The 13,388-nt window shown below is 32.9% G+C and overlaps 1 protein-coding gene across 1 annotated transcript; it reads right to left on the bottom strand.

Annotated features, from left to right (window-relative positions):
* Positions 1–1,367: 1,367 nt before the first annotated feature.
* LOC108322753 (protein ALTERED PHOSPHATE STARVATION RESPONSE 1) lies at positions 1,368–6,677 on the bottom strand. Its single transcript, XM_017554977.2, has 4 exons — positions 5,287–6,677; positions 5,015–5,205; positions 4,525–4,748; positions 1,368–2,763 (listed from the first exon to the last, which is right to left on the bottom strand). Exons 1-4 carry the CDS (start codon positions 6,449–6,451, stop codon positions 2,028–2,030), a joined length of 2,316 nt encoding a protein of 771 aa, XP_017410466.1. The 5' UTR covers positions 6,452–6,677; the 3' UTR covers positions 1,368–2,027.
* Positions 6,678–13,388: the final 6,711 nt, after the last annotated feature.

Genomic DNA, 13,388 nt, shown 5'->3' with positions numbered 1-13,388 from the left:
AAAAACACGAAAACGATCAAAATTATTAAGACAAGAAAAGTAGATTGACTTTGATTATTAAAGAATGAATCTAGCATGTTTCAGGAAAGGTTTGTTTTGTTTAGAGAGAAAAAAATGAAATGCACTTCTAAAACGGGTACATCATCCATTCTTTTCCTTTTTAAGATTCAATATATTTTATGGCAATGAATGCTATTTTCGTGTGAAAAAAATCTAGCTACATGTTTAAATTATGTGAAATCAATGTGATATATCATAATTAACATGAGTGGATTTGAATTTCTAAATAATTTTAACATCAATTTATAAGTATTTAAAAAAACATATAGATGTAACAATAGTTATTATTATAACTCATATTTCTTCCTTTAAAAGAAACATATAAATGTAAACAATTAAAAATATTTATAATTTTTTTAAAAATTTTAAAATTATTTTTAATTGTTGTTGCTGAACTAGATGATTCGTTGGACGGGGAGTCCAAATTTGTTTTTGAATTTTTCAAGTTATTTTTGAATATAATATCTTTGGTCTTTCTTTTAGAGTTTTGTAGGTGACTTATATATTTTTGTCTATATATAAAAACACTGAATACATGTGAAATTTAGTTTTAATAAGAGATATTTTTTTTGTTTTTTCTATGATAAATCTTTTTAATTTATCAATCTATTAAATTGTAGTGTCTCCAACTTTAGCTCATATCAATAATAAAAATCTTTTTTGACAAATCTTTATTGACTTATCAATACGTTAAAGTGTAACATCTCAATATTTGTCTTATTTCAGGTTCTTCTTCTTATATTTATTTTTATTTGTACCTCTTTCAAAATCCAAATCAAAAAACAATGGTACACTTTTTTGAATATGATTATATCATCTAACAAAACAAAAGAGTATAGTGTTTTTCGGTAAAAGAAATGGAAACATTTTTAAAATAAATGCTTCACACTTAAACTTCAGTTTTTTTTTTCGATACAATTTATTTTTTATTTATTTTGTATACAATTAATATCAATTAAATTTTATTTGTTAGAGAAACTCTAAAGTAATATATTCAGCTGTACGGATATAAAATATAAAAATTATATAGACGTAGAAGTAACAAATTCAACAAATGGTGAGTTTAGTTAATAAATTAATTGAACTGGACCCAGTTTTTAAATGAACCGTGATGAATTAGTTTTCTTCGACTGACTATTCTCTCTCCGTTGCCTAATCCCATAGGAAACAAATTTGGCCACGGAAGAGCACCATGAACACTGATGTCAATTGCATAACGTTTTTTCTTTTCTTTGTTTCAAGTTTGAACAAATCTCAGCAATTTATTTCAGTTGAAGAACATAAATCTCAAATGGGCTACAAAGATATTTTATTCTAAAATGCTTTTTATTAAGCCTGCTAATAGGTAATCTGTACAATAATTTAACTTGAATATGAATAGTTTTACGAAATGAACATAATTTTATACAGGAACCAATAAACACCCATATGCATTCAGTGACATGCGTCACTCCAGCTGACAGAGAGGTAGCTAAGTTCATCACGCGAACGAGGCTTTTGTTCCAATTGCGTATGAGTAAAAATTCCCCTATTGTACAGCTTGTTCACTTTGAGCACCTCTCTATATCATTCATATGACTTGCAGGGGTTGTTATATTATATACCTGAAAGTCCCTCCTTCATCTAACCATATATACTTGTGCTATTTTCTAATGTAGAAAGAAAGACTATTCAATTTTAGACGTTAAAATCTGTGGGCTCCCCTGATTTTTGGTAGCTCAAACTTGTATGGCTAACTTCACCCGTAGACTTACAGCACCGAGTACCAAAAAAACGCAACTCTGCGCCACGCACCTCAAATTTCACTTTCTGTTGTATCCCAGCATTAAAGCACCAAAGCAGCTCTCAGCATCATAGTGAGAAGTCAAGCCCAATCCCTCTTCCCAAGGCTCTGTGTAAAGAAGAGTTAGTAGAAGGAGACCAGCATGTCTCTATTCTTGGCAAACGGCAAAAAGATATGATTCCAACTATTCGCGGTTTCGGGCTGCACTTTCTTCTTCACTCCGTTGTAATAATTCCTCATAAGCTCTCACAGATTCGTCGGTAAATCTCTCCATGGCCTCAAAAATGCGCTGCAAACTAGCCTGTAGACTACTGCTTTTGTCACTCTGATAAATGATGTTCTCAGAAACTGAGAGACCTTTACCTTCCCCAGATAGCAGAAGCACCTTTCGCTCTAACGCTTGAATTTGCTTCTGCAACTTCTGGTCATCTCTATCTATGTTTCTAACCTTCCTCTCAAGATCCTTGTTCTGGTTCATCTGCCTATGCATTTCTAGCTTATCTTGTTCCCATATCTGAAGCACACTCATCGTAAATACATGCATGGAATCAACAACTTCCTTCTCAGATATTCTATCCAAAGCTTGGGACCACTGATTGCATATTACAAATATTTGCGGAGCCCCAATCCTACCAGGGGAAAAGGGGACTATGCCATCAGGTGTTTCTTCTGGTTCGTACAGGAGACATTTCAGCAGCCAATTATTCAATGCTCTAACATAACCTTTCTGGGCACTTATCCAGCCAGAAAATTGGAAAGTCCAATTGATGAGCTCTTGTTCAAGTTGCTTCGTCGCTTGAAGATGACTATCACCACCACTCTTTATCCTGGATCCAACGGAACCCAGTATTCTGGCTTCTCTAATAGCTTCACACTGATTATGATGGCATTCAAGCATGGATTTCCACATTCTGGTCAACCTGAAAATAAGAGTGTCATATTGCACCATACAAACACGAAATGTTAGCACAGGCATCCTAGAAATCCTCAGACGATAATTACATCATCATGAGAAAAGACAAAATGCTTATCACGTACATACTATTCATGAATGGATGTCTCGTATGCATGTCTTATTGCAAAGCTTGTAAAAATGTTAGCTACTTCAAAAGAAAAAAAGTAAGCATTAATTCAAGACACAAACTTGAAAAGAGAAAGAAGGGCATGTTAGCACGGGCATCCTAGAAATCCTCAGACGATAATCACATCACTATGAGAAAAGGTAAAATGTTTATCCCATACATACTATGCATGGATGGATGTCTCGCATGCATGTCTTATTGCAAAGAACATGTAAAAATGTTAGCCACTTCAAAAGGAAAAAAAAAAAAGAGAGCATTAATTCAAGACACAAACTTCAAAAGAGAAAAAAGGGGCATGGGCCACAACATCACAACTTGTGTGCAACAAAGAAGTGGATGGAGCAATAAATGACACCTAATACTGAATTCAAGTGCTCAATCCACTAGAACAAGGATAGACAGGGTATGCATATTTCAAGGTTTACAGGCTCCTACTGTAGATTGTGGAGTAAATCTTTCAGAAAAGCTATTGGGGGGGTTGCATCATTTCCTTGCAAAGGGATTATTCCTCTGGATGACAGCTAAAGCACAAATGATCAGCTAATAGGTCAGATGAGCCACCAAATTATAAGTATGCACAAGAATAAATAGCAAGATTTATAAAAATTATCAGCAAAGGTCTAAGAAGATGAACCGATAATTGGGCTATCAACAGATTGCAGGTGGGCTGGTTGAGTTTCCGCAGGATATTCAATTCACCATGGTTATCAAAGAATTCTGAGGAACCATGTATCAACATTTCAATTCATTACATACGGGTTAAAATATAGAGGGTTTGATGCCGATGAAATGGAACCTCAATAAATACTTTGTGAATGCTTTACGGCACATATTTAGTTCAATTATTGGAAACATATACAAAACGCTTAAAGTGCCACGGAAGAAGCCTGGAAATTCACGATTAATCACTATACAATGAGAACAAATCCTTAACTCCTACCCCTTTAGACTCCTGCCCCTTTAGACATGGTCGCTTTGCCTGCAATGTTTTACTTTGACTACAGAATACTGACACTACCAGCTGACTGGTCTTCCCGTTTGCAAGATAATAAAAGATCAAATTTTGTACAGAGAACAGATAAGTTGACCCCTAAAAGTTTTTCAAATATTTAAAAAAAATTCTTATAGCGAAATAAAGGTAACGCGTCAATTCGATGGTTTTGATAAGAGTGGTCTGGGGTAGGTTCGGACTTCATTGATCTATCTATGATCCATGGAAATGTATTGACAAAGTCCATTCCATCCATGACCCATTTAATTAAAACCATTCAACCCATCCATTTAAAAAATGCTATATTTAAAAAAAAATGGTTAATAATTGAAATTTGCAAGATTGTTATGGGGGATCACCTAGTGGTGGATAGGCAGTAGGGAGAAGACATTGACTTTCAAACCTAACAGGAAGAAACACTTAGTCTATTTTCAATAACTCGATAATCCAATGGATTGCTGCACACGGGTAGATAGAAGGATTAGATTGGATTATAGATATGAGATTGTTTTGCCATCCACGCATACCATGTAGCCCACCATCATGAACAGAGTGACATTTAGAACTTGAACAAATAATAACAACGGTAACCATTTAACATCACATACCCTTGGATCAATTCCTTCAGCTGTGGCCACAGTTCTTCATCTCTTATCTTATTTATTGTCATAGAAATCTTATCCACAACCTGAATTGCCATTCTTATTTTTGTGGACAGACTCCTAATCAAAGTCCGAGTCGCACCAACTTTATGAAAATCAGCTCCCCTATCATCCATACGCTTCAGCTTGCGAAGCTTCCTATCATGGATTACCCGCATCTTTTCCTCAGCCTGCAAACAAACGAACATTGGAAAAGCTTTGTGGAAACTCGTAAACACTGGTTAATATTGTTTCACTTATGGGATTAGTCCTCAGTTGATTTTTCTCAAACCAATAGCACGGATTATACTAGGAAACACAAAAAGCGAAGCAAATGCAAACCGCCTTAACATTGAAAATTTTCAAAACGGGCAAAGAACTAGATGGTTCAGAAGTGAAACTAAAACCAAGGCAACGAGATTGATGAGTTACGATACAACACTGAAGACTGACATACCTTAACTTCATTATAGAGTTTCTTCTCCCAAAGTAGGAGCTTATGCAGTGTCGAGGAAAGATTGCGTGCTCCAGTTATTAGATCAGCATCAACATCCATGTTAGAGGCGGATTCGGCATCTTTAGAAGTAGATGGTTGGGAGGAAATAAGAGACAGCGAGGGAGAAACAACTTGTAACATCTTGGAAGAAGCTGAAATAATAAGAGTTGCGAAACGTGAATGATGTGAGAAAACAGAGAGAAATGAGCAGAGCAAAAGTTATCCTGACTCACCTTGATAGGCGGCGTGCTTTCGATTGTGGGGAAGCTTGCCCACCTCGAGGATCTTAGCGATTAGGGCACCGGAATCAGAAGCCCTCTGAAAGAGATCCTGAATCTCTTTAGCGACCTCGAGGGGATTCCGGGAGCCAGGTCGGCGGCTCCGGAATGCGGCGTGGTCCTTGGGTTTGTTGTTACCATCATTATCGGCATCAACCACTTTCTTATCGACGACGTGAACTTCATACTCCACCTCATCTTCATCTTCCTCTTCTTCATCCTCCTCCTCGTGGAGGTGGTTGTGGTGGGGGTTGGGGGGTTGGGGCTTAGGTTCGACGAGCTTCTGATCCCCGTGAACTTGCTTGACGACTTCGTGGTGGTGGTAATCCTCGTCTTCCAAATCGGGGATGCCCTCCTCCTCCCGGAGCTCCCTGGAGTCACGGCTGGGAGTGGCGGTGTAATGAGCTTGGGTGTCGTAAGTGTTATCGAAGAAGTTGAGGAAGTCCCAGGTGGAGGCCCGGGGAGGGGAGGGGGGAGGGGGAGGGGGTTTGGAGTTGGGATGGCGCTGGGGTTGGGGTTGGGGCTGGGAAGATCCGGGGTAGGGAGGGGCAGAATATGGATCATAGGCGTACGGGTAGGAGGGGTAGGAGGAGGAAGCGTAAGGGTAAAAGGAGGAAGAAGACTCTCCGAGGTAGCCGGTTTCGGGACTGAGAGGCCTCTGCTCGTAGACAATTGAAGGGGCGGCCTTGTTCTTCATGTAATTGATGTGAAGGTGGTGATCCGGTGGTTGGGAATTGTTGTAGAAAGCAGGGAGACGAATGGGGGAGGCTTGGGGGGAATGGTGGAGAGAGAGATCATCGGAGTCGGAGTGGAAGTGGAGGTGGGAGCCGGCAGAATCGGAGTGGGCGGGAGAGGCGTGCTTGGAAAGCTGGTGGGTTTTGTGGGGAGGAGAGGGAGAGGGAGAGGGGGAGGAAGAAGGAGACGGCGGCGCCGGCCTCTGGGTGTCGTGGTGGACGAAGGAGTGGAGGGAGTGACCAATTGCCTTGAGGGAGTTTATGTAAGCGATGTGGGCCGCGGCGAGTGCGTAGCGCTGGTGGATTGCTTCGTCGAGAAAAACACAGCGTTCCCGGCAGAGCGCCACCGCCGGGAGATCGTCCAGCTTGGAGCTGGCACATCCCATGGTGGTTCCTTTTAGGGTTTGGTAATCGGAGATAAAGGAAGTATAATCGGAGCGGAACGTAGGTAGAAGATAGGAAGAGGAAGAAGAGCAGTAGCAGTGAGTGCCCCACCAAAACAAAACAATGAGTTAATGAATGAAGGGAATCTTTTGCCAGCAAGGACTTTCTCGTCCTTTTCTATCATATTTCTTCTCTCTTTTCAGTTTCTCTCTATTCACCATGCTTTTTCTCTTCCCCTTCTTCACTTAAGTAGGAAAATCAAAACCAAAAACATCAAATACTTTGACTTTGACCACAACGCCTATTTCTGCTTTTTTCTAATTACCAAACAAATACCCCTTTTTCATGTTTATCACACCAACAGTTACCCATCAAATTACCATCTTCTCCTTCCTCTTCTTTTCTTCCATTTTACACAATTTTACACAAATTCAAAATCATAATTTTAAACTATTTATTTAAAAAATAAACAAAACTAAAAAGTGAGTGTCTTTTCGAACTGATAATAAAAAAGTAGAATATTTAAAATCATTTGTTTATTCCTTCATTATTATGTAAAATCCACAGACTCCTTTTATTTTGAAGAGGAAAAATCAAATCTGCTCAATCATTCTGTTTGTAATTACCATCCAATGAATCAATGCGTGTGGGTCATCTGGGTCGATACACTACTGGTCTTTCAAAAAAAGTCTGAGATGAGTTAAATATTATAATTTGTTGACCTGTTGAAATTTCTTTTTTCTGAATAATTTATAATAAAAAATTTATTATACTTTTATTTTTAAGTCGGTTAAAAAAGTTTAATAATAATTTGTAATAAAAAACTATCTTTGTCATTGTAGGTTTTAATTCCTAGTCAACTACTTGCTTCTGTTTAATATTGATTATTATTTAAAAATTAAAAAATTAAATAATAATTTATCATCGTATGTGTGTGTAACTGAAGATCAAATACCAAATTACGTACTTTATTATTGATTTGTTGAAATTAAAAAAAAAAAAATACGCACACGATCGAGCTACCGAGTTTTAGCGTTACTTTAAAAAGGAAAAAATGGAGCAATGTTTCTTTGTAGTGGAATTTATAATTCTGAAGCAGGGTTCCGTAGACTTGGTGAACCGTCCTAGAAAGATTTTAGGAGATGATTAATATTGCACCAAACTACACTCAACTCCCAAATTAGTTCCTTTAGGAGAAAAACAAAAAGTGAGAAAGGGAAGGGACAAAAATCACTACAAAATAAACCCAAAAGTTCCTCCTCTACTCATTTTAATCACTCATTAGTTACTTAAAAACAAGACACCTATTGCTATTGCTATTAACTTGTATTAAAGGCTATTTAAGATTTGTTTGTTGTGTGTGAAAAATGTAGATTGTAATTTTGGGTCTAGGTCAAGATCAAAAATTTTGGTTGATCCAAAGTTCAAATGTTGTCCAAAAAGTGATTTATAATATATTCAAAATAATAGAAAGATATATATGTAGAAGACGTTTAAATGTCAAAGTTAGCTCAACACTTGACAAATAGTAATTAATACAATAATTAATGTACATAACTTATCTTTTTACCTCAAATCTCTATTTATAAGTTTTGTGGGGGATTTGGATTAATATTGGTTTAATTATAATCCAATTGTAAATAATTGTATTTTACTTTTAAGTTGATCATATTTAAAATTAATATATTATGATAGTTTATTCGTATTTGTCTAATCTATGACAATCGATCTATTTAGTGGTAGACTAGACTTGTTGTTTTGCTAACCGAATTGGTGATAGACTAGTATATAACCGATCAACCTATTTAGTGACCAGTCAATTCGACTAATTACACATCAAATTACGAGACATGTGCTTCAAATTATAGAACGTTTATAAAAATAGTTCATCCAGACTGATATATGATTAACCGACTTATTTAACACTTTCCATCAAACTCACTTATTTATAAAAACGTTCATCCAAACGGATATATGATTAACCTGCTCATTTAACACTCTTCATCAAACTCACTCACTTGTAGTTGAGATTGTGAGAAATGATGTATAATTAATCTCGTTGATATTTCATTTGCGCTGAGGTTAGTTCAAGTCTAAGTAAAGAGTTTTATATTTTGATAAATGTGCAACTTTTAGTTGATGAATTATTTTTACTACAAAATAAGTATGTTAACTCATAAGATTAATTTATAATTTTGTTTTAAAAAACACTATCTAATATATCTATGCTAAATTATTTTTTAGTACGCTTGCCAAACAAAATTGTATCATTACATAAATTGTTTACAGCAGTGAAATTTGAGTTATTTACCATGAACTTTTAGTTTTCATCTTAAAAAACACAATAATAATAACGTAACTTCTTAAAGAAATGAAAAGAAAGTAAACAATAATTTATCTTCACAACACCAAAAATATAAAATAAACAGTTGATTATAGAATGGTCGTAATAAAGTAAAATGAAGCTATTAATCCTAAAATTATCGTCAATAAAGAAAAATAACGAGAACTTAATAAGAATTGTCATCGTACATCCTATTTTAAGAAAAATATTGCGTCATTTCGTGTTGCGACATCTGTCATCATTAATATTTATTTTATTATTTGAATTATTACTTAGTGTTTAAATAATATATATTTTAATTTTTTCTAAAGTTTAATTATGCAACCTTTGTAAGAAATTGTATTTATGAATATCTTTATGAAATTAAATGCACTCAAGTTGTTTGAAAAAACAAATAAGGCAGGTAGAACAGAAACATGAATGAAAGTGCTGCCAATAAATTTGTATTTATACATTGTTAGTGTATTAGGATAACTTGAAACACAAAACATCATCTCAATAACGACAATTATAAAATTATTATCAAAAGATTTTTTTTTAATCTTTCAGAGCGTAGAATCATATTTTACTTAAATTGATTAAAATTAAAAATAATCATATCGGTTCATGATTAATTAATATATTTTTAGAATGATCGTTTTCACTAATAACTCGTTAAATAATAATAATTAATCATTGATTTGTAACTACACAATACACTTAATATTAACAAAAATTCTTTTAGAGTAATGTTATTATAAAAGAGTAAGGTTTGGATAAACATAAATGTAACTTTTTTCTTTTTACTAATAATGAGAGTTTTGAAAAGATGGACATATCAAACAAGAAATTCTAAAACATTGGGATAAATGCATATCCATAACAATTGGAATTTTAATAAATTCTATACATTATTACTTTGAATAAAATGTATATTTTTAATTTATTGATATAATTATTAAAGTCTGTCTTTTACTGCTAATTTAAATATCTTACCTTCAAAGTTTCGTTCTTATAACCCAACGACCAATATATGATGACAGATATTTTATGTTCGTAAAAAAATAATACAGATATTTCATGAAAATAACAATATTTTTTATTTTATTTTGAAACATGGTATAACATTATGTTTTTTCCATCAATCTTATAGTTTATTATTATTGTTTCAACTAATTTTTCATCAAGAAATTATGATTGAATGAAAAATTATATTTCATACACAAAAGTAACCGTAAACTTTTTTCATTTACTACATTAAAGGATTATTGTTACAGTTTAAAACTGTTCATTCTAATCACAACAATAAAGTAGTTTACTCTTATTTTATATTTTATTTTCTCCTTGTAATCAGTATATTTAATAAAAACGAAACAGCTGTTCATAATTTTAGGCAAATTTGTGATATAGAAAATATTGAAAATGAGAAATGAAAAATGAAAGTGGGAGCATTATATTGATTGCGGTTGGGTGGTAACGTAACGCGATTTGAAAGTTGGTGGTCCAAACAGAGTCCTTGTTTCACAATCACGTTTCTAAATTTTAATTTACATGCATGATTTTGTTTAATTCACATGCAAAATATAACATAATATAAATGTATTTTTGATATGCTATCCTTAATAATCAATATTCCCAAATCCAATCATTTGTTTTATAATTATTGAGTTGTTGATTCAACGCCTTTTCCACCCAAATCCCTGTTTGGCTCATAATTGTCACGCTCCCCTCTTCTTTTTTCATTTTTTCATTAATATTCCCCAACAAAAGTGACAGCATTAATAGTAACTTTCTGTTTTATAAGTTTTATTTTAATATATATTATAATAACAATACATTCCAAGCAAAATCATTCATATCCATATCTTTCGCCATAATTTGTTTTCTAATTTTATTATACATTAATATCATCTTGTAAATTTTCTTTTTCATATTTACTGTATGTTTACCTAACTCATTCCTTAAAAAATAATGGTAACCTGACACACTTTTACGTTCATTCATTTGACATAGAATAAAAGAATAAAATAGTTCCAGAAGTGTAAGATTTTGTATTTTTTTAAAAAAATAAAAATAAAAAATAAAAATTAATAATGACAAATGTAAAAAACTTAATATATCAAATAATATTTTTCTTCCCTAAAATATCTAACATGTGATTTTTCTCCTTCAAACCATTCTTTTCACTGTTCCAATTTCTATTTCCAAGACTTAGTGGTAAGAACTCATTTCTTACATACTTGAAATTTTTTTATAAAAAAGAGACCTGATTTACACACTTGTCTTCCCAAAACAAGATTTATTTGCTCTTTCCCTAAACTAATAAACGTTATTATCAAATCAATTTTCTCTTTATCCCTTCCACATGTTTTCCTTTAAGTCTCTACACCAAAAACTATGCTTTTCTTTTTCCAATGGCGACTTCCAGTTTCTTAATAAAACTATGTTAAAAGTTTCTAATCTCTAATTCCTAGGCCTCTTCTTCTTCAGACATACACATATCTTTCCAACTTACCCGAGCAATTTTCTTACAATTATATTCCCAACTCCATACAAATTCTCTCTTAGTTCTATTGATTTCATCCTTACTTTTGATAGGATGTTCAAAGGGATAAATAAAATAATGGTAAGAATACATTATTTATTTCTGATTTAGCTGCATGTTTGAATTTTAAAAATTAAATTGATTAGTAGTAATAAATTCATTTAATATTTGTTGACTTTTAGAAACTAATTTATATTGCAGTATTTTTCAGCTAACTAAATCACAAAAATAACAATATATTGTTGTTAAAAAAATCAAAGAAAAGATTAAATATGTATTTTACAATTAAAGGGTGGCAGAGAAGGAAGTAACTCAAATCAGTCTTCATAACCGATATATCTTTAATTGAAATTTAGACAAAAATGAGTTTTTGAAAAATTAATCACTTTACCAGTTTATGGGATGTTACGATTATTAGATGAATTTTTTTAATAAATATTTATGAATAATACATGTAAATGTTTTAATCATCCGTTTTCTTATGAAATGGATATGATTATCATAATATTTAACTTTTGTGAACATGTGCTATTAATTTATCATTATAATTGAATTTTATTTAAATATTTTTAAATAAAATTAACAGGTAAAAGAAAAATTAGTAAGAAAATATTAATAATTACAAAAAAAATCAGATTTTGATTTTATATATTTATACATATTTACTTAGATTTATGAAACTGAAATCATTTTTAAAATATATTAGAACAATTATTTAAAATCTGATTTTACATACTATTCAGATATATAAAATTGAAATTATTTTTAAAACTATTAACGTTTTAAATAATTTATACTCGTTAAATAATTTATACTCGTTAAATAATTTAGTTTCAAAAAATCACATTTATCTGCGAATACTTGCAAGTATAAAACAAATATGAAAATATCTTTTATTGATGGTAAAAGGACGAATACAAAATATTTTTTTTCTTCAGATATGAATAGCACATCAAAGAGAAAAACTATAAGAATATAAAAAATCCTCAGATAAGTTATTTAATGGCAATCTTATTATATGCAGGAGCGCACTATTTTCTTGAGGACCATATTCTGTCGAAAGAAAAAAGAAAGTGAAAAAAGAGAGGGAGAATATGCAATGCAGCCTTTTAGGGTTTAAAGTAATAAGAAATGAGAGATGAGAGAGAAGATCTTCTTTTCTTTCCACTCACCTCATCTTAATGTTAATGCTGTTGTTATAGGAATGTGCCAAAGTTGGATCAGATGCATCCTTCCACTTCCACCTTCCAAATTAATTGCAAATCATACGCACATTTTTCCTATGCTTCTCTTCTCAATCAATACCAGTGAATGAGTGGGTCACCATCGCACACGCATCTTTCTGATTTGCCTTTTCACCTCTTCCTTCGCAAAACCTATTTATTTATTCCTGCATCTGACTACTGATTCTTGCGGCATCTGTCAGTTCATACGATTCTCCCCGCACTTTTCTGCTATAAGAAATGCGTCAATTTTTTTCAATTCATCTGTCACAGTGTTGAATTGAAATCTTGAAAGACTGTTTAAAAACATGCGAATGAAGTAGTATGTTACAGTATAGCATGGCAAAAAGCAGACACAGCGTTACCTGGGGAAAGCGTCGGCCAAATTATTGGAGTTAAGAGCTGAATCAAATTATTATATATGATCATCGCGTTTTTCATTTCATTTCCTTTTTCAGTTTTTGGTTGGTTGGTGTAAGAGAGAAGAGAGGAGAAAACAGATACAATGATAGTAATTATATAGGTTTGCTGAGAATACTCGATTAGATTGTGATTGGGCATAGGCCCATAATCAAAACCCAGACCCAGAAGAGAGTGAGTTGAATATAGTCTATAATTGGGAGACAGAGAGGCAAAAGAGTGCAGGTTAACTTTTGAAGAATCACGTGCACAGCACATGTGATGCTTCGTTTTGTTTTGTTTTTGTCTCTTAATCTCACCTTCAATCCAATCTGATTAAGAATTAATCAAATGCTGACTCGTTTAATTTAAAAAAGCTGCTCTGCTTTCTCTTCTTTTTTTAAAAACCCACTGTTGAAACTTTTTCTTTGAATTAAAAATCATATTTT

This window comes from Vigna angularis, chromosome 7 (genome assembly GCF_016808095.1).
Source record: "Vigna angularis cultivar LongXiaoDou No.4 chromosome 7, ASM1680809v1, whole genome shotgun sequence".
Lineage (NCBI taxonomy): Eukaryota > Viridiplantae > Streptophyta > Magnoliopsida > Fabales > Fabaceae > Vigna > Vigna angularis.
Note: the sequence above shows the minus strand (reverse complement) of the source record. Positions and strands in the feature narration are given on the sequence as shown.